We start from the raw sequence: 19,733 nt of genomic DNA on the forward strand, positions 1-19,733 counted from the left end.
GATTTGCTGCCGAGAAGCTGATGCACAGTGTGTCCTGCATAGCAGAAATGTAGCTGCCGCCCTCGGTCTGCAGCCTCAGGGCTCTTAAATTCGACTCCGCATAGAGCTCAGGCAGATGCTGTGTTGTCCTCTGGCAAAGTAAAAGCGACACAGGACACAGTGGCGTGGCTTCGGACTCGGGGATGGACTCGTGTGGTGTTATAAGATGTTCTTCTCTGTGTAACACTTGAGTGTTTTGGTACAGCTGTGTCATCCATACTGCAACAGGAGAGCTCAAATCCTGTCTTATCACAGGATTTAGGAGAGATAGGACTTCAATTAAACATTATACACAGTCAAGATTTCTAAAGAGTTCTGGAAAAAAAGGTGATGTGCAAAGCTGACTCAGCTCTTCATAATTCCTGAAGATCTAATCAAGGCAATAAACGTTATCCTACTGTGAATAAAATGTTAACAAAATAATCATATTAGCTATAAATGAGGTTTAGCTATTAATAAGACGGGTTACACTAATTTCTGTATCTGCGTTTGAAGGCTGTTGTGTCTTTATCTTAACTTGAAAGAACATCTCGGGCATAGTGGGGGCTTGTTAAAGCGATAAATAATGAAAGCTAAAAGCAGCCTTTTAAGGAGGGAGGCTTAAGAAAAGACTCACTAAACGTACTCCCGCTTCATGAGAAGTAGATTCACACGTGTTCTGGATTGAATAGATGACACGTAAAGCGGACTTAGAAGGTAAAGTTTAGCACTTCTTTTCATCGATCAGTACGAGTTGAAATGATCTGAACCCTACACTGCATTAAGATGAGCTTCGATCACTTAACTGGAAACCACCGTGATCTACGTTCAGACGAGAGACTTTAACCACGAAAAATGAAAATCTCAAAAACTGAATGGGCAGGAAGGCTTCTAGAAGGATCCCCTCTTGACTACACTGATCTACTCATTTGTACTGTTTGAAGTTAATCTAAAATCTGCATTAGTCCCCGTACGTTTCCTGAAACTAAAAACTGAACTACCAGAACAAAATGCAGTTTTTAGTTTCAATATTTATTTACCTGTAAGTTGAAACAAAACACTTTGTGTGCAAAGAGGAGATAGAAACACAAGAAAAACTTGTTTAAAAATCAATGATACGTGAAGATGTGCTACCAAAAATGTCATCACAAGTTACACTAGTTCTATTTAACATAAACCATAAAGGTTAGCGATAACATGAGCATTAATATTTACCACTTCCTGTCACATCTTTAATTTACCCGTGTGTATGTGAAGCAGGTGTTTTTTATTGTACAAAGCTGGAATCTTGAGAAAAATACACTCACTAATTATACTCGATCACAAAAAGCTCAACTCTTTTATTTGAGTCTTCAGTTTCATCTCTCCTCCTCTAGATTTTAGAGACGTCAAACTCTTCACTACTCTTCTCTCATTGGCTACTCCAGTGATGATTGCAGCCATACTTGTGCTACTGTTGGGTAGTGTGACATTTTATCATATTCAAAATATAATTTAATACACAAACGAGATGTTTTAAGTGTAAACTTAACTATTTTTAAATTGTCAGATAAAGCACACTCTTTTTAACGTTCATGATTTTGGGGATGTGCTGGGTTTAGATTTTTTAAAATAATAACTTAAAGGGTTGCATATTAAATAACTGAGGATTGATGGTCAAAACAAGGACTTTTAAGTAATTGTTCCTCTTGAATTGATTCTTTTTTTTTATTACAAACCACACGATGGACAACAGAGTAAGCAATCAACAACAAAATGAGAATGAGGGGAAGTTGCAGTCTGCATGTATTTTCCCTATTTAACATTAAACCTTAAAGCTGACATTTTTTAGAAGATTAAGTAAGTGTTTTTAAGCTTCTGATGTTTTTTAATTGGGTATAAATATTAATAATGAGAGGAAACTGAGGCCAGGTCAAATAGTCCATAAGAGTCCTTTCTGCTAACGAATAAGAGGTCAAATGTTGTGTTTGGGTTCAGCTTTGATACCACTAAATCTGCAAAAAGAAAATCCTTGATACATTTTTTCTACAACATAAGAAACTGCTCAGTTCTAGCTCATGAAAATAATAAATGCTGGGACCTTGCCCTCCTTCCGGAGATGTTCTCTTATGTGTTTAGTGTGATCAAAGGAAAGTTCACACTTTAAATACAAACATTATCAAATGGTTATTGAACAGAATATATCAGAACAATTATAAGTGAGTATGAATAATGAGTCAATACACCAGAGAACTTCAATCAACACCACAGCTTTATTGAACTTCTTTTACAAAACATATCAAACCACACTGTTCCAATCATCACTCATCCAATCTATTACCTTATTGTAAGGGCTCACAGGTGAACAGAACACATCTATTCAACATGATACTGATCACACATTTGGCTAAAATGTGAAGGAAAACATTCCTTCCTTTTTTTTTCCACATAACCTTTTTTTTCTCTATTGCCTTTAGGAATCATTTTCAGGTTTGTGTGATCGTTGGCTGTGATATCAGCCTGAATCTGGAAGAACATCATGTACAGTCGTATGCCAGAGCTACAGACCCCTCCAAAATAAAGTGTTTTTGTTTGTTATAATTATACAGGAATGTAGTGTTGTATAGAGCTGTGGTTTAAGTAAGCCTTAGCTTAAAAGAATCTACACAGTAAGACATTGTTTTTGTCTTTAAATTCTTAAATGTGAGAGCCATACGCTCATCTGTGAGTAGCAGTGACTTGCAGAAAATAGTCCCTGAAACATAAAGCAGTAGCACGTAGCTCTGTAGTGGTTTTGCCCAGCAGCTTGCAGGAATCTCCGTCTTGGTAGCTGCAAGGCTGGAAATGACATGTTAATAGGGCTGCATCCACACATTAACAAATCTCATGATGGGACTCAAGGCATCACTGCTTTCTCTAACATGCCTCTGACTTCATAATCCAATAAAATGTAGCTTACAGTCTTCCATACTGCTGCACATTGTTTCTGTCTCGAAGGTGATTAGAGTCAATATTGACATTTCCTGTGTGCTCTGCAGCTCTGCAAAAGTTGATTTGTGGGTCTTGTTTGTTGTTCTCACACCCAAACCAATTATGTCCCAGTGCAGCCTTCTTATTCTAAACATAAAATGTGTTACAGACCTGAAGATCTCTCAGGGTCTCATCTCTGAGGGGTCATTTTTCACCGCTCCAAGTCAGTGGACGCTGTTTGATACAAAAAAAACAAAAAACAGACACCAACACCTCTCACCCAATGCAGACTCTCAGCTGTGAACTTTGCTTTTTCACTTCCTTCCTATTTGCCATGCACCTTAACAGCCTCTGCTTTATCTGGTCTCATGCACTACATCACTTTATTCTATCCTTTATATTTCAGTATTCATACAGTTCTGGTTACTTTATTGTTTCTTATCCATCATTGCACTACGGTCACTTTATTTATCTCATATTTACCTTTACAGTTATATTGTATATATTAGTTCTGTTGTTCCATTATTCACCATGCACCTTATTAACTTATCATTTAGTTTGCTTACTTGCACATAGTTCTGTATATATATATTTATTTCTCGTTTACTGCACATAGTTCTGGTTACATCTGTTTACATCTGTCAGTCCGATCACTGTCCACTTATATCTACTCTTTTTATATTTTGTATTTTTAAGTTAAGTTCAAGCTTTAAGTTGTATTTAAATTGACACTTTATATTTAGGTTAAAATGTTTCGTCTACCTGCACTGTTGTTATTTTACTGCTCTGTGTGCCTTTGGATTGTCCCCCCGGGGACAAATAAAGTTTTTTGAATTGAATTGAATTGAATTGAATTTCCGTAAGTGATGGACAACATCAATACAGATTATTGACCCACCAGTTTCTCATTGTCAATCATATTGTTTGCATCCTCAAGGCCAGTGCTTCTTTGTGTTGACATCACCCCACATGTGCAAACATACACATCGCCATGGATATACCATATGTACAGAATCTACTTACAGTAGGCTGTTTCTATCATCCCTGTTCTGCTTTTTGCTGCTTCAATCTTCACGCGATCTCAGGGCGTCTGCCGCTGTCTCCACTTTCTTATGCATGAGCCGCACCATGCTGCCGCCAAGAGCCTGCTCGTGGATGTGTTCTGAGTCGGCTAATGCTCGCTGTTAGAGCACACTAAGTTGGACATACAGTATTTATGGTGGGCTGACGAAGAAACACTGTCAGCTTTTTTTCTGTAGACGGCTCCATGCTCGTCTGAATGCTCAGGCCGAATCTACTGTTAGTTTGTTGCAAAGAATGTAACCTTCAAGAGAGTGAAATGTGCTCAATTGACCTATATTTCTAATAAATCCTAAAGAGCTTTACAATAACTCAAACAGAGATTGGAGTGAAACATGTCATGGAGTTCTCAATCTTTAAATTCTTAATGAATGTAGAGCTAATGCATTTTTAGCGCTGATAGCTGGATACTCTATAGATGATGATGTAGGCCTTTTAACAATATTATTTTAAGGTTTTTACAGCACATTCCTGCTGTATGAAATATACTTCCAGGAAATTTTGGAAAGATAAATTATGCTCCCCAGAAATTCCTCCCGAGTTTTGGGATCTCTTGACTTTTCCTCCAGCGCCAACAGCTGGTTGACATTTTTTGTTTGTTTGTAATGAATTGTTTGGTTGTGTATTGGATAGACTACCACAAACATTTTCTAGGAATAATTAAGATCCTTATATGTAAAACGATGAATAAGGAGAAGGATCTCCTGACTGTTCATCCATTCCAGCGTGATAATTAAGTCAACATTTGAACATTTCTGACACTTTCATTTGTGTGCCATGATCCTCAGTTGTACTCTGTTTTTGTAACCATTCGCAAACGCTAGAATTTAAGCATTCTAACATTCTCGATAGTAACCCTGGTCAATATGAATGCAGCATTGTAACTGAGACCTTTTTGGCATGTGGTTCTTAGAATGAAAATATTAGCCTGCAGCATTGCAGTGCCAAAGTGCATATTTTCAGAGCTTCTACAAGGCTGCAGACTCCAAGTCGTTTCATTACAAAAACAAACTGTACGGAAAATGTAATCCATGCTGGTTAAAGAATCCCTCACATTTATCAGGAACAGATAGACTTATTTCACAATTCTTGAGTACAACACCTGTATGAATCTTGAAGGGGCTGCGGGGGTTTGGGGGGATTGTAAATGAACGAGGTGTGTACAGAATAGAGTTATGTATTGTTTCCAGATACAAGAACACTTGTAGTTATTGGTTGCAAGCCATATGGAGTCCTCAATAGTGGACATTAATAATAGGTAGTCTACAAAGACAAGTCAGCTTTACAAGACCTGGAGTACTTTCATGTGAATGTAGCTCATGTTTAGAGTGACATCTACAATCTACATGTAGCTGCCAAGGGGCCAAACAGTGACTCACAGGACAGTGGTAATGTAAAGAACGAAGTTAGAAAACATTCAAATTGACAAAGTGAGTGAATGTAATGCTCACATAAAAGCCTCAGATCTGTTCTCTAGAATAGCTGCTCCTCTTGGGGTATCTTCCATGCAATTCAGTGCCTCATTTTGTTCTCATATTAAGGATATTACGTTGTCCCACTTTCCACATTCAACAGATCATTTCATTGTATGCTCTGACAAAAAGAGTGGATGAAAGTACAGAGGCTCAGTGTTAAGCAATGTGTCCTCACAGCACAGAGAAGTCTGACCTTTAGCTTGTTAAAAAAAAATGTTCTGAAGGTCTTCCTGCAGTCTGAGCTCATGCACGTTGGCTCTAAGGACTGTGTAGCTCTGAAAGCAGCTTGTTTTTGCTCTAACTTTGGAAAATTATAGATGCGATGTGTTTGTTTAACAAACAGCCCTTTGCAGCTTTAAATGAAAGCGTATCAATCTTTTCCGTACTTATATGAAATGCACTTTTAAAAAGCCCACCTGTCTTCCTACTTTATTCATCCTCTTTCTGTCCGCACTTTGCTCTTACGGGAACATTTTGTGGTCAGAGGAAACTTAAGCAATGGCCTTTTGCCCTTTTACTGCTGCTGTAATTTTTATGAGGCGATGTTTAAAGAGTTTCCTGCCGACAAGTGCATCAGCAACATAGCTAATGGTCGTGCTTCTACTGTAATATGCCTCCAAACAAAATGCATGCTATGCTGAAAACAGATTATCTGGCAAATATAAAAATGGTCCAAATAACAAGACATTTTATAAAAGTGAATGATCTGATAAGCTGTTCCTGCAGCGTGTCTTGTTGCAGCCTTCAGAGCAAAGATAACTCCATCAGAGCAGTTTCTGTTCCTCTTCTTGTTATCAGTATTATTCTAATTGGACATATTACTCCACACTGTGTCATATCACCCACCTGCTCCTCTGTTGTACCACATGACTGCTGATGTCAGCCAAGGCTGGGAACCTGTAGACAAAATGGTGTTTGTGCGTCCGTCCAGCAGAGTGAGCATGTGTGGGGAATGTAGCCTAAGAGGAGGGGAAAGAGAGAGAGAGAGAAAATTAAGACACATAGCGTTGAATCAACACGTTTTTTTTTTTTTTTTACCTCATAAAAATATGCGTTTGTGTGTATTTTTCTCCGCAGCATATGTGTTTGTGAAGTTCAGCAGCCTTGTGAGAAATTAGCCTCTGTATTCACCGGGGTCCTCCCACCCCTCTGTCTTCTTCTCTAATCCGCCCACATGTATCGTCTGAGGGAAAAAAATAGTGCAGAAGGTGACGCTCCTCCAAAGGAACAGAGAGTGGCTCAGTGAGGGAAAAAGGCTCAGTGAGAGAGAGAGAGAGAGAAAGAGAAAGCGAGAGAGAGAGGGAGGCATCTCCATTGAAACATTTTGGAAAAAAAAAAAAGGGGGAGACAGAGGAAGATCTGAATGGTAGCTACACCCTGCGCCTGGAAGCGTAGAGACACTGTAACAAAGGCTGGCAATTATTTTTGGCAATAACAAAGAGGTGGGAGAGGGACTCTGAAACCGAGGAAAATAGCAAAGAGAGAAAAAAAAGAGCCAGTTTTCAGAGGGACTTTTGCTTCATTTCATCCGAAAAGACTCATCCCTTTGCCATCATCAGCATGACCATAAGCTATAAGAAACAATCGGCAATAACGAGATTTTTTTAAGCAACAGTCGCGTGCAGTCGTGTATGTTGGTTTATTAGAATCGTTCTTTGGGGAAAATAAAACAAATCATCTGAATGCCTGCGAGAAACTGGATACTCTGTGAAATCTTAAGCAAAGGGAGATTTAACAAAGAAAAACTACATTTTGATTGATCTGTAGGCTTGATGTGCGTGTCTCTGCACGCGCTCGAAACGAACCTGAACCAAAAGCAAGTGAGTATTACCCGTGTCTGTGTATATACATATATATATATATATATATATAAGTGTCTGTATGTTGGTGGCTTTATTCTGCGTTTATCCCGTCTAACAACAGCGCATTTCTTCATTGGGCAGCTCTAAAAGGAAGACAGACAAAAATACAGCGTCTAGCCTGCATTCAACAAGTATCGTTAAATCCACATTAGCTGCGATTGATTGTGTTCTTGTACCCTGTTTGTGCTTTCATCAATATTCAAAGAACCAGAATATGTCAAAAATGTTCCAGTTGTACTCTTTATCATGTCATTGTATTTCTTATATATATTTTCTTTCAACTATAAAAGAGACAAACTCATATTTTACACAGCCAGATTTTGATCAACTAATTCATACCTACATTTTTTTATTCATTTCATAAATCTTCACATTTCATTGCATAAATGGTGGGTGTTTCCCCATCTACACCACTAGATCAGAGCAGCTCCATGCCTCTGAGGGGAATGTGTGTGTATGAGTGTGTGCATTACTCTCAGCCTGTTTTTTTTTTTTTCTGTCTGCATGAGCAACTGTCTTCCATGTGTGTGTTTATTTGTGTTTTTGTTTTACCTGCATGTGCCTCCACTGTGTGTGTGTGTGTGTGTGTGTGTTTGTGTCTCGGTGTAAGTGTGTTTTTTGTGCAGCAGCAGCAGCAGTGGGTAAGTGTCAAGGCCTCGGAAAAAATGGAGGTTTGATAAAGAAAGGAGGGTGAGAGGGCTGACACACAAACACACGCACACATGAGAGAGAGGGAGAGGAGAAGGTGTGAGGCAAAGATGGGGGGGGGGGGGGTGGTGGTGGTGGTGGTGGTTAGTGGAGTGGATCAACAATAAGGACATCGTGTCACCGACATCTCTTGCAGGAAGTCTTTGGGGATATTTGAAGACCAGTCTCTGAGATGTTTTTCATCTTCACCTGTTTTATCTCGTCTTATTGCTCTGTCTGCATTACCCCGCATCACACACTCAGTCTTCAGTTTCATAACCCCTCTTCTTCTTCTTCTTCTTCTACTTCCTATATCACTTCCAAGCGTGCTCTTCTTACCACCCTCCTCCTCAAATCCTGCATTATAAATCTACAGCTGATGCTATTTTTAGATTGAGGGTAACCCAGAAAACACCCCTTCGATTTTAGCACAAAAAAAAAACCAAAAAAAAAAAAAACCACCCACCAGAGACAGACAGTGGCATGCTGTCAGAGGATGTGAGAGTTGTGATGGGGTTAGAAAAAGAGGGCGCTGCTGTTTTAGCAACCAGGGGAATAAATCTATTTTGAGGCTGTGATTTGATTACGCATCTGCCGTGTCCTGTGCGTTTCTTTGCTCCGACCCTGTCCTCTGTCCTTGGTTATGATAGTTTCTCTCTTTCCTGCAGATAACTTTTCCTCCGTCCCTTAGCTGACTCCTGGTCAAGCTCTTAAAAGCCCAAAGCCTTGACCTTGAGCCTCACCTTTCATCTTATTTGTTCTCCGAAACACAACTTCCTCTAACGGTTAGTAGTCTAATTCCTGGGTAGTTTAAAGGCCAGAAGACAGGGCAATAACCACGTGTTCCATATCATTGCACTGCTGGTCCATAATGGTCCTAATCATGTAAGAAGAGCAGCGTCATTAGGAGTTGACAGGTTAAAATGACCTGAGAAGGAGTGGGAGGTGTCAGGGTTAAAGCTGTTTGCTCCTGATGTTGATTCTTCAAGAGCCAGATTTAAAAAGATGCACTGAGGACTCAGATTTTGATCCAGCTCCAAAAATAGAGCCCCTTCCTGACATGACACTCTGCCCCCCCCCCCCCCCCCCCCCTCCCGCACTTCGTGGTGTTTCAGGTTTTTCTGACCTCACCTGCAACAATCACTTCACTTTCTCTTTCTCCATCCTGTCACTTTTCCTCCTTGTGTCGCTTGTGAAATCTCCCCCTGTGGGCGGGCATATCTACCTTCAAAACAATCTTAACAACTACCCTCCTCTGGACTCTGGCTGAGCTTCACTTCTGCTCTCTTCTATTCCTGAAATGGCCTTATGTATTAATCATCCCCCTGCCAGCTAAAAGGAGCAAACCAGGAGCGCGTGATTCTTCTTCTCTGAGGGAGAAAAAGTTCACTTGTGAGGGTGCTCATCGCAAGTGAGATACAGCAGCAGCATTGTCTAGAGGAAGGAGGATTAGGGGTTGACCAATATGCACAGGCCCCTTGAGTGCGTGTCTTTGCTGCAGTGTGTGTGGATTGGTTCGTCCCTGGAGATCTCCCTGCTGGTGTTGCCGAGTAGAGGAGCTGCCCCCTTGTAGATTGGCCGTTTCCTTTTTTCTGCTTGCTTAATTGATTGGCTCTTTAATTCCTGTTTTGGGAATTGAGCCTTTTTATGACGAGAAACGCCTTGTTTGTTCCCCTGCTCTGTTTACATTAGCAGCACTGCTCAATATGTGGTCTTGTTTTTCTCCAGATTGTTCCCTTATTTTGTCATCCACTGCATCCATTCATGATATTTTGTACAATTTTCATTCTTCAAATTCAAATGCCACCTACTCATGTATATCCCAACTCTCCACCTGGTCGGCCACTTTCTCCTCTCCTGGAATTACACATAAGGTGCAATGGTGAATTGTTTATTTATTTATTGGGGGGGGGAGGGGGGGGGGGGGCGTGTGAGTTGTGACATTGCACTAAAAGGGGGAGGTGACCACAATACTTTTCACTGCGCTGCAGTGCCCTGTTTTCTCCTGTTGGGGTCTCCTCAACACTGGGAAGTGTGAGAGAAAACGAGAGAGAGAGAGAGAGCGAGAGGAGAAAAGGTAGATATGGAGGGGAGAGGAGTGAGGAAAGGAGAGAGGGAGGGGGATGATATGGATTGAACAGCGTGAAGCCTTGTGGTAACATCCTTTGATGAGGTAGCGGGTGGGAAAAAAATGGCTCCGCACCAGAAACACATACGTAATTCGTACTCGCTCTCCTTTTCTTTCTCTCTTTCTCTCTCACACACAAACACACACACACACATCCTTACGCTCGTTCCCTCTTTCTTTCCTCCTTTCTCCATCACTGCAATGTTTTTATTCCTCTTATAAGAACTGCGCACCATTTAAACCCCATTTCTGTCTTACACCTTAGCAGCCATTCAGGTGGCGTCTTTTTCAGTAACCCCCCCCCCCCCCCCCCCCCCCCCCCCCCCACACACACACACACACACACCTTTTTTTCCCTCCCCTCTTGTATTCTCCCCTCTCTCTCCTCCACCTCACCTGCCTTCCTGTTCTTTTCCCTATTATCTCGTTCCTCCATCTCATCTCCCTCCTTCTGTGATTGATAAACCTTTCTCCTTTTCTCCGCCAACTGCTCACTCTATTCCGCATAGTCAGCACTCCTCCAAATTCTTCTCTCTCTCTCTCTCTCTCTCTCTCTCTCCATCCCCTCTTTCTCTTTCTCTATCTGTCTCCTTCTCTTTCTCTCTCTCTCTCTCTCTCTCTCTACTATACTCTCTCCTCCCCTCCCCCCAGTTACTGCTGCTGGTACCTCACAGTCCATGCATCCCATAATCCTGCACTCCCTGCCCCCCTTCTTGCTGCAGTGTTTCTGCTAATATATATTAGTGTCAGTGCGTGATTCGTGCACGAGCCATGTGCACACTTTTTCCTATCTCATCCCTGTTCTCTCTCTCGATCCATCAATCAATCAATCCACTGCAGAAACGATCGGCTTCATAATGATTATTTCAACCTCAAAATGGTTTTTCTTAGCATATTTGTTGCAGCCAGGTGAGTGCGTGTGTGCACATCCCCCTCCCTCCCATCCTCTCTGGTGAGTGCAGTAGTAGCAGTAGTAGGTGGCGCAGGACATGGTGGCCGAAGCAGGAAATGCTGCAGGAGAGAGAAAAAAAAAGCTATGGAGGAGGTTGTTTCTCCTCACCGCTCCTTTCCCTCCTCCTCCACTGAGTTTTTATCCTCTTCCGCTCTGCCTTCCTTTACAGCTCTTTCCTTTTTTTTTTAAAACTCCACTGGATCCCCACTTCCCTATCTCCATTTTACACCCAATGCTCACCTTTCGTTGCTTCTCTCTCCTCTCACTACCTCCCCTCTCACGTTTCCCCTCTTTTCTCTGCTGTTTTTTTCCAAGCGATCACACTGCTGCCAGTGATAAAAGTGGTGATGCTGGCCCTTTAAGAGATGCTCCTACCTCCCCCCCCCCCTTTTTTTTAGCACAAACCCTCAAACTGCAGACCCTCTCCTGAATTGCAGCTCGAAAGCATCAAACTCATTTAACCTAAACTTATTAAGATTAGTATTCTGGTCTTGATTAGGACTTTTATTTACATTTGAAGACCTGAAAGCAATCATTTCTGAGGAACGCTGGGAAAAACGGGATAGCATCCTACCCTAATTAAACTCAAAATATCCCCAGTGAATAAAGGAACACTTAAGTATATTTTTTAAATCGATAAGCTCGCCACACACGACTCGGGGACAAAAAAGCACTCAACCACAGTTACAGACTTGTGGCTGTCCAATTATAAAATATTCAGCAGTTCACCAATAAGATACAGAAGCCAATGAAGAAGTTAAAAGAGACGCGGCGGCAAAGTGAAGTCCCAAAAAAAGTGGATCTAATGGATCAAAGTTTGAGATCATGGAGGGTTGTCTTGGAAAAGTTAAGCATCCCGTCAGAGTCTGTCTCAGAGAGAAAGGGAGCGAGTGGTGCTGTCCATAGTGCTGAAATCTAATCCAGCCCACAACACAAGTGAGCCTGCATAAAATAACCCCACAGGAGAAAACTGGCTAATGACAAAGGTCTCCTCCCAACTTCATACCTAATCTCGCCTATAAACTGTTTAGATTTTATTACATTTTATTAATTCCTAACAATACAAAATTAGTCACAAGCAAGTTGCTCCAGCAGCAAACACTGCAAAGACATGGAAAGAAAGTAGAAATTAAAAACATCTAACAAGACAGTAACCTGTTTATTTCACACCTTCATTGCTTTCTAACTTAACAGAATTTGTGTTTTTTTTTTTTCAACTATTTGGGTTTTAGTTGCAAAAGATGCAGACTTAAATACTTTGGCAGAATGATGCAGTAACATCCTGCCATACAGGAGAACAGGATTTTTTTTTTTTTTAACCAGAGACTTTTAGTTGATAGTTGGAAAGAAATATAGAAATGTAAAACATCTAACACTGTTAACCTCTGATGTGTCTGTTCTTGTTTCGTTTTAACCAATAAAAGGTTCAAGTGTTGTTTCAGTTTTTGAGCGGTAAAGATGAAGGTGAAACTACTTTTTCAGAGTGATGCAGTACAACTCAGCCACAGAGGAGTGCAGGTTTTTTTTTGGGCAAGTAAGCAGATTTGATGCTCCTGCAGCAAACACTGCAAAGAATTGAATAATTGATACAAAAAGTAAAAATATAAAGTATGTAACTCATAAGTATCCAGATTTTCACAATATTTACAACGTTCTTCCTTAATTGAACCACTACTGGTTTAATCTTTTCTTGAGATTAAGTTGCAAAGATGTAGACTCAACTACTTTTTCCGAATGATGCAGTACAACAAATTATGCAAAAGAATGCAGATTTTATTTTAGCAAACAAGCCAGTTTCAAGATTAGCAGAAAACACTGCAAAAACTTAGTACAGTTGAGAAGGGCTGACATTTCAGGCATGTATCATCGCAGAATTTAGATTATTCTTTTTCGATGCACACGAGACCATCTGTTTATAGTTTCAAGTGTGTGCCGTGCTAAATATTTCTGCCTCAGCATTTCCAAACTCATGCAAAAGTCTTGGTCTTAGAAGATCTTACCTGAATGCGGATAAGTCTCCAGGATCTCCCAAATGTAAAACATTACACCAAAAAGGCCAAAATCAAATGTGATTAAAAAAATAAACAAAAAAACAACCTCAATGTTTTTGAAAGATCTGAAGAGAATAGAGAAAGCAAACTTTTCCATCAACAAAAAGTTGTCTCTTGAGATAAAAAGTGGAGCGAAATGATCAAACAAACAGAGTTAAACGCTAGAAATAAGTTCAAAAGAGAAAGACTGCAGTGTCCTACATGACAGAGGAAAAGTGAGAGGGGGAAAAAGAGGAAGAGGCGGAGGAGGAGAGTTGACCCAAAGTGAAGGAAGCTTACTTTAGGGAAGAAATGGGACAGGACGGATGCAAGAGAGGGGAGAAATGGAAGAAAGATGCAGCAGAGTAAAATGCAGTAAGAGAGGGGAGGAAGAAAGAGAAGACGTGAAGGGGGAGAATGAAAAAGAGGGGGCACTAGGTAGAGATAAGACAGTGTTGTGAGAGGAGAAAGTGTTAGAAGAAATGAAGCCTCGATTCCCCTCCTTCAGTAAAATGTGATTCCTTTATGCGGAATATGAGAGTGAGAGAGGGAGCGAAAGTGAGGGAGATAGAGGGAGAGAGAGAAAGAGAGAGTAGTGGGAGCGAGAGGGGGAGGGCCGGTGAGAGCTCAGAGGAGAGGAGAGGGGGGGGGAGGAGGAGAGTGGTGCATTTCTTTGAATAGAGAAAAAGGTTAACAACATAGATACGGAGCATGTATGGACGCGTGTCTTCAGAGAGAGCGAGAGAGAGAGAGAGAGAGAGAGAGAGAGAGAGAGAGAATAACTCAGGCTTTTTACTGCAGCAGAATTCATTCACTTTTATTGTGCACTCTCCTTTTTCCATGCTCTCCCTCTCCCCCCCCTTATGCCCTTTCTCCCCTTCTTCCTTGAATAGTGTAGAGACAATATTACACTATTGCTGTTCACTGTATCTGCCTCAAAGGGCTCATGCTGCATTCACTGTGTCCTTTTCTCTCTGTTTCTGTCCCTATCTGAAGGTCTTTGATTGCCTCATTGTCCTATCCTTCTACATCCATCCTTTAAATATCTGATTTATAGCCTCCCCCCCTCATCTTTTTCAACCTCTACCTTCCCTTCGTCCTCCTCTCTATCTCCCCCTCACACTCTTTCACACACACTTTGCATGGTAGAAGTGGCAGAGAGAGAGAGAGAGAGAGAGAGAGAGCATTGTGCATCACTTGAAGCTCGGTGCAGTTGGAGGGGGCTGCAGCAGTGTGTGTAGCAATGCACACAGGCTGATTGAGGAGATCTAACATTAGTGCGGACATGGCACTCGCGGGAGGCAATTAACACAAACACACACATGTTCAAATGCACACACACACACACTACACACACACACACTACACACACACACACACACACACACACAAGATGCTGCAGGTTACGTCAGTGAGTCATTCGAATCACTTTTCCCTCAATTTCTCCACTCTTTCTGTCAGTCTTTGCAAACCTCACACACTTTCGGGCTTGGGTAAGAAAAAAGAAGGAGGGGAAAGGGAAGAAGAGGAAGGGGAAGGGGGAGGAGGACGCATACTCAGGACTCACAGTGGCCTAATTAGGGAGAGGATTTGAATGAACACCGATCAGAGCATGGAGAAGATCAATTCATAGATTGTTCCACACAGGAGACGCAAGATGATGGTTAGAAATGTAGTTCAAAAGGGGGGGGATTTTATCATTGCTTGGACACACATCACACTCATTAAGGGTGGGGAGTTCTTCATCACTGTGGGGATGCAGACTCAAGAATGTGCTCAAATGTACCTGCTGTCATGTGTTGCAGAAATAAGTTGCTGGCATGTTTTTGCACCAAGATTGCTGTGTTAAAAACAACTTTGCCCCTCCTCATCCACTGCACCTGCACAAGGTCATTTTGTGTCTTTCCTTCACCTGATTATCACGTGAATAACTGCACATACATGTAGCAGTGCAAGTCTTCATATGTATTGCAATGTTGATAATCCAGATCTTTATTTCTCCCTTCTCCTAAATTTCTGCCCTTTTCTCTCCCCGCAGACTCCTCAGTCTCCTCCCTCCTCCTCCCTTCGGTTTCTCTCATCCTCTCCCTCCCCCCCGGTCCTCTATGCTCAGTTCGGTGTGTGTATCCTCTTTCAAAGGGCGCAAGGGTGGGAACAAGTCGTCCAACAAAGCATGTTACAGCGCAGACATGACTTGTCCGTCAGAGAGCGAGAAGATCGTGATAAATTGCGGGGGGGTGCGGCATGAGACCTACCGGAGCACCCTCAAAACGCTACCTGGTACCCGCTTATCGTGGCTTACCGAGCCTGACGCGTTCAGCAACTTTGACTACGACCCGAAATTAGACGAGTTCTTCTTCGACCGACACCCGTCAGTCTTCTCCTTCATCCTCAACTATTACCGCACTGGGAAGTTGCACTGTCCCAACGATGTGTGCGGCCCCCTGTTCGAGGAGGAGCTGGCCTTCTGGGGCATCGACGAGACGGACGTGGAGGCGTGTTGCTGGATGAATTACCGGCAGCACCGGGATGCGGAGGAGGCACTGGACAGCTTCGAGAATCCAGAGCCGGACGCGCCGGACGACGACCCGGCTTTGGGAGGTGCGGACGGGGACTTGAAAAGACTGTGCATGCAGGAGGACGCTAGAAAAGCGGGCTGGTGGAAAACCTGGCAGCCCAGAATCTGGGCACTCTTTGAAGACCCCTATTCGTCCAAATATGCCCGGGTGAGTCCCCCACGTCTTAAGTTGTTTATAGACTGTTGCATATTGTTCCCAGATAGCTTGAAATCACTTTTTGACTAATTCTAAGTTCATAAAAGTTTGTTTTTGATTCGACCTGCCCATATTATTGCTGATAATCCAGCCCCTTATATATATATTATATATATTCCTGCAGACCACTGGCTGCTGGAATGTGACAGTATATCTCGTATGATTATAAGTAGCAGGATATATACTTACTGTCGTCAATAATTAATGCTGATAGCATAGAGAAAATGGAAAATTATATTGCAGCTATATCTTTTGATAGATGGTCCTACTACTTCATACAACAAAAACCGAACACATCTCCTGACCTACACTTGATTTGACACTGTGTTTCACACGCGCTGGATTCACACTGAATGCAGTTTTTTATTGCTATCATAATTCCTATCGCTGTATTCTGCTCCTCGAGCAGGTTTAATACATATCAGTCTCCAAACGCGCCATCCGCTGCGCTGCCTGCATCCAAACGCCTTCATTAGGTCGTATTTGTCCGTTTACGATGCACATCAGTGCGCCGTATTTCATCTTAGTCTTATTTATTGCAGCAGCACACTGAGGAGGCTCGCAGGACGTCGAAATGTCAGTGTTTAAGTGTCAGTCTCTTCCCATATTTAGACTTGGTAGAGCTTCAGTCTGTTGGGTTGCTTTTGCCTTTCCTCCTGTCCCAGTTGAATGCTACATGGCGTTTACGCACGAGATTTACAGCTTTTACGCACAACTTGTTTCCATGTTGGATCAGCTTTGCCTGTTTCCATGATAACACTAAAAAGTTGCAGATTTAGCCCTTGAAAAAAAACATTTAATCATACAGGTAGTTGTGTAACAAGTACCCCAGACTGTGTTTTTGATATGTTGCACATGAAAACAGTTAGAGTGGGCTTCATTTCTCTGGGACCCTCCAGCTGCTTGATCACAGCCTCTTTGATTTGTGTTTTTTTTTTTTAGTAAAACCTGTGATGGATTTTGATCATCCTGGTCTTATGCTTCTGTCATAAGCATGTTCTCTTCTGTCATGAGGGTGTTCAAGGACCCCTAGGTGCTGTGAATGCATGCATCCTGTAGGCGCACATGCAAAACCAGACAGTCAGCAGACACCTGCAGTGGCCAAATCATGCATTCACCCCTTAAATCACTGCACACTCAGCAAAATTGCAAAGAAAACGGATAAAGACAATGGCAGCACACACACATCTTCTGGCTATAGGTATAGATCCTGGATTCAGTTCTCTCCTGAGAAAGGGGATGTGACAGACAGGTAGTCTGATCGAGGCCACCTGATCCGCCTCTCTGGACTCAGGATCAAGCAGGAAGTGCTTCTTTAAGTGTCTCTCTTGTCTCGATCAAATTGATTTCTTACTATCCCATCCCTCACCACCTACACTCGAGCAGAACATCACACATTGAGGTCGTTTTCCTGCAGAATGTCCAAATTGTAGATATGACAGGAGCAAAGCTAAACATGTGCTGGAATGTAAAGGGTTTTGGTGTTGAATTCTGATCATAGAACAAGAGGAGGCAGCATTTTCAGATTTTGGATTTGAAGCTACTGTACCTGCTGCTAGCAAGTTGTTTATTATGTAATGTACAGTTTAACGCCACAGTTCTCATAATTCATATAAAGTCTAACGTTCATTGAGTGTAGTGTAATTTTGCAGATGGTGTATTCGACACCCTGCTGGGGTTATGCAGAGTGTAGAGCAAGTAGTTGGTGGGATTCATTTCAGTGGCTGCACAACACCTGCTCCATTTCTTGGTGAACGCAGCCCCTTTTCTCCCTGTAGGTCTAATATGCCAGAGCTATACGTCAAACAGTGTTCTGACCCAAATCACATTTTTTTTTCATTTTCATGTCTTGTCCAATGTGGAGGAAACCTTTTGCTTGTTCATCCTGAGAGATGTGAATTATATGTGTGAAAGAGAGAGAGAGAGAGAGAGCGGGAGAGAGACGGAGAGAGGCTAAGGTGGAAAAAAAACGAGATGCTGGTGTGGAAATACAATGAGACAGATGAGAGGGAGACAGAGGGAGGAAGAGGGAGACCAGAGGAAATAAAGGGGGACAGGATGGAGAGACGTTCCTCTAATGATTTGAGGAGGTTTTGTTTTGCATGGCTGTGATGTAACGCATCAGCAATCAATGTTGTGATTGGAGCGATCGACGCAAGGCTTTTTTTTCCCCAACAACAACAACAAAAAAATTCACACCTCCGTCTTTGCTCCTGATCGTGTGAGGCTTGCTCGTGGATCCACCGTAGTGGCACACACACATGTACAAGCACACATATGCTGGTGTCTGTGCAGGATTTTCTGCTGCAGTAGACACAGGAGAGAGAAAGGAGGAGGAGGAGGAGGAGGAGGAGGAGGGGGAGCACCGGAGGAGGAGAAAAGAGGTGGAGGCAGGCGGGTGGGTGTGAGTGAGTGAGAAGGAGAGACGGAGCACGGAGCGAGGGAAATGGAGAGGGGGTAAGATAGAGGAGAGAAAAAACAGTGGGAAAGGGACTGAAGGGGAGCCTGAGAGGGAGAACGAGGGAGACGAAGAGGAGGAGGAAGAAGAAGAGGGGGTTTGAGATAAACAGGCAGGAGGTGACAACCATAGAAAAAGAGAGAGACGGTGCATGATGGGGGTGGGGACCCTTGTCTTTGCATCTTCGATTATCCGTGTAGGTTTGAGCTTTTCAATCTTCGACCCCAGCACCCCTCCTTTCACGTCCATTGATTTATATTATCTATTGATTATCTCCTCTTTTTGTCTTCAAAAAAAATCCATTCTCCATGTTTCCCCATCACCTCTTTAAAACATACAGCAGCTCATTCTGCTCTGTAAATGGGTGGGAACATGTCTGCTGGCCCATAAGCAAAATTTATGGACGTATATGTTTCTGTCTGATGAGGTGTAGAGCAATACCATTTGCATCTGATTTCTTTATTGATCAGTTCCTGGGCGACATGGATCCTGCAGTGCAGCTGAAGCTACATGGGCTGTTATGCCAGTTTTTTTTTCTCTTTCTTCCTATCGGTGAGATCGCATGGCAAACAAGAGACATAAATGAAAAGAAAAGGACATTAAGAAGCTCAAAAATTAGACAATTGACAAAAAATACAGGCACTGACAGGTACAGTAATGTATCGGTGATGTGAGGAGAGAGTGGGAGGGTTTTGGAAACCTACAGTTTGAAACTGTGATCTGCCTGAATTATAAAGATTAGAATTTGGGGAAATCAAGACATTTTTACAAGATCTTTGTAAATAATTAGGCAAGTGTTGTGTTGCTGAATAGTAGTGATCATATTGAGTGTAATCACTCGTAGCTCAGCAGGCTCAGTATTTGGTGATAAGCTGCGATGAAGAAGGTATTGTTTGGGAATAATAGATTTCAAAAAGCCCTTAAGGTAAGAAATCGTTTGTGAATTGTAACAGTACAAATATTGAAATGACAAGTTGATGTTTAAGTTTGGTTATGTCAGGTGTCATTTTAATGAAAATGCAGCAGAGAAGAAGAAGCTGTATTAGACATGAAAAGACGTGATAATGGTGACAAAATGTACAAATTCTCCCATAGAAATATAAGGTACTGATTTTTTTATGGAACTGATTTCTTCTTTAAAAAGAAAAGTAACATTTGCACTGCAGCAGCCTCTCTGGATGTTGTCCTGTAACGACGTCCCACAGGTTCATCTGTGTTTTGGTCACTTCCACTCTTGCACCAGAAGGGCACAGTTGTCTTTGTCAGCACTCTCCTCACAAAGCACCATTTGTAGCTCAGCATGTACAAGATGCCTCTTTG

The 19,733-nt window shown here is 42.1% G+C and overlaps 2 protein-coding genes and 1 long non-coding RNA gene across 8 annotated transcripts in view; 1 reads left to right on the forward strand and 2 right to left on the reverse strand.

Moving 5' to 3' along the window:
• The window catches only part of zgc:56095 (Ferritin, lower subunit-like), a 137,929-nt gene that overhangs the window by 47,079 nt on the left and 71,117 nt on the right, over positions 1 to 19,733 (reverse strand). The gene's annotated exons all lie outside the window — the stretch shown is intronic.
• On the reverse strand, positions 3,564 to 14,842 carry LOC132955596 (uncharacterized). Its single transcript, XR_009665939.1, has 3 exons — positions 13,152 to 14,842; positions 6,561 to 6,705; positions 3,564 to 6,481 (listed from the first exon to the last, which is right to left on the reverse strand). It is a non-coding gene; the product is annotated as an uncharacterized LOC132955596 (long non-coding RNA).
• The window catches only part of LOC132955595 (potassium voltage-gated channel subfamily C member 1-like), a 49,435-nt gene continuing 36,402 nt past the window's right edge, over positions 6,701 to 19,733 (forward strand). For all 6 annotated transcript variants that reach the window (XM_061028503.1, XM_061028505.1, XM_061028506.1 and 3 more), the window contains exons 1-2: positions 6,701 to 7,342; positions 15,220 to 15,907. In XM_061028503.1, the coding sequence (XP_060884486.1) occupies positions 15,287 to 15,907 (621 nt within the window). In that variant the 5' untranslated portion in view covers positions 6,701 to 7,342; positions 15,220 to 15,286. The remainder of the gene's footprint in view (positions 7,343 to 15,219; positions 15,908 to 19,733) is intronic.

Source organism: Labrus mixtus, chromosome 21, assembly GCF_963584025.1.
Source record: "Labrus mixtus chromosome 21, fLabMix1.1, whole genome shotgun sequence".
In the NCBI taxonomy this organism is placed as follows: Eukaryota; Metazoa; Chordata; class Actinopteri; order Labriformes; family Labridae; genus Labrus; species Labrus mixtus.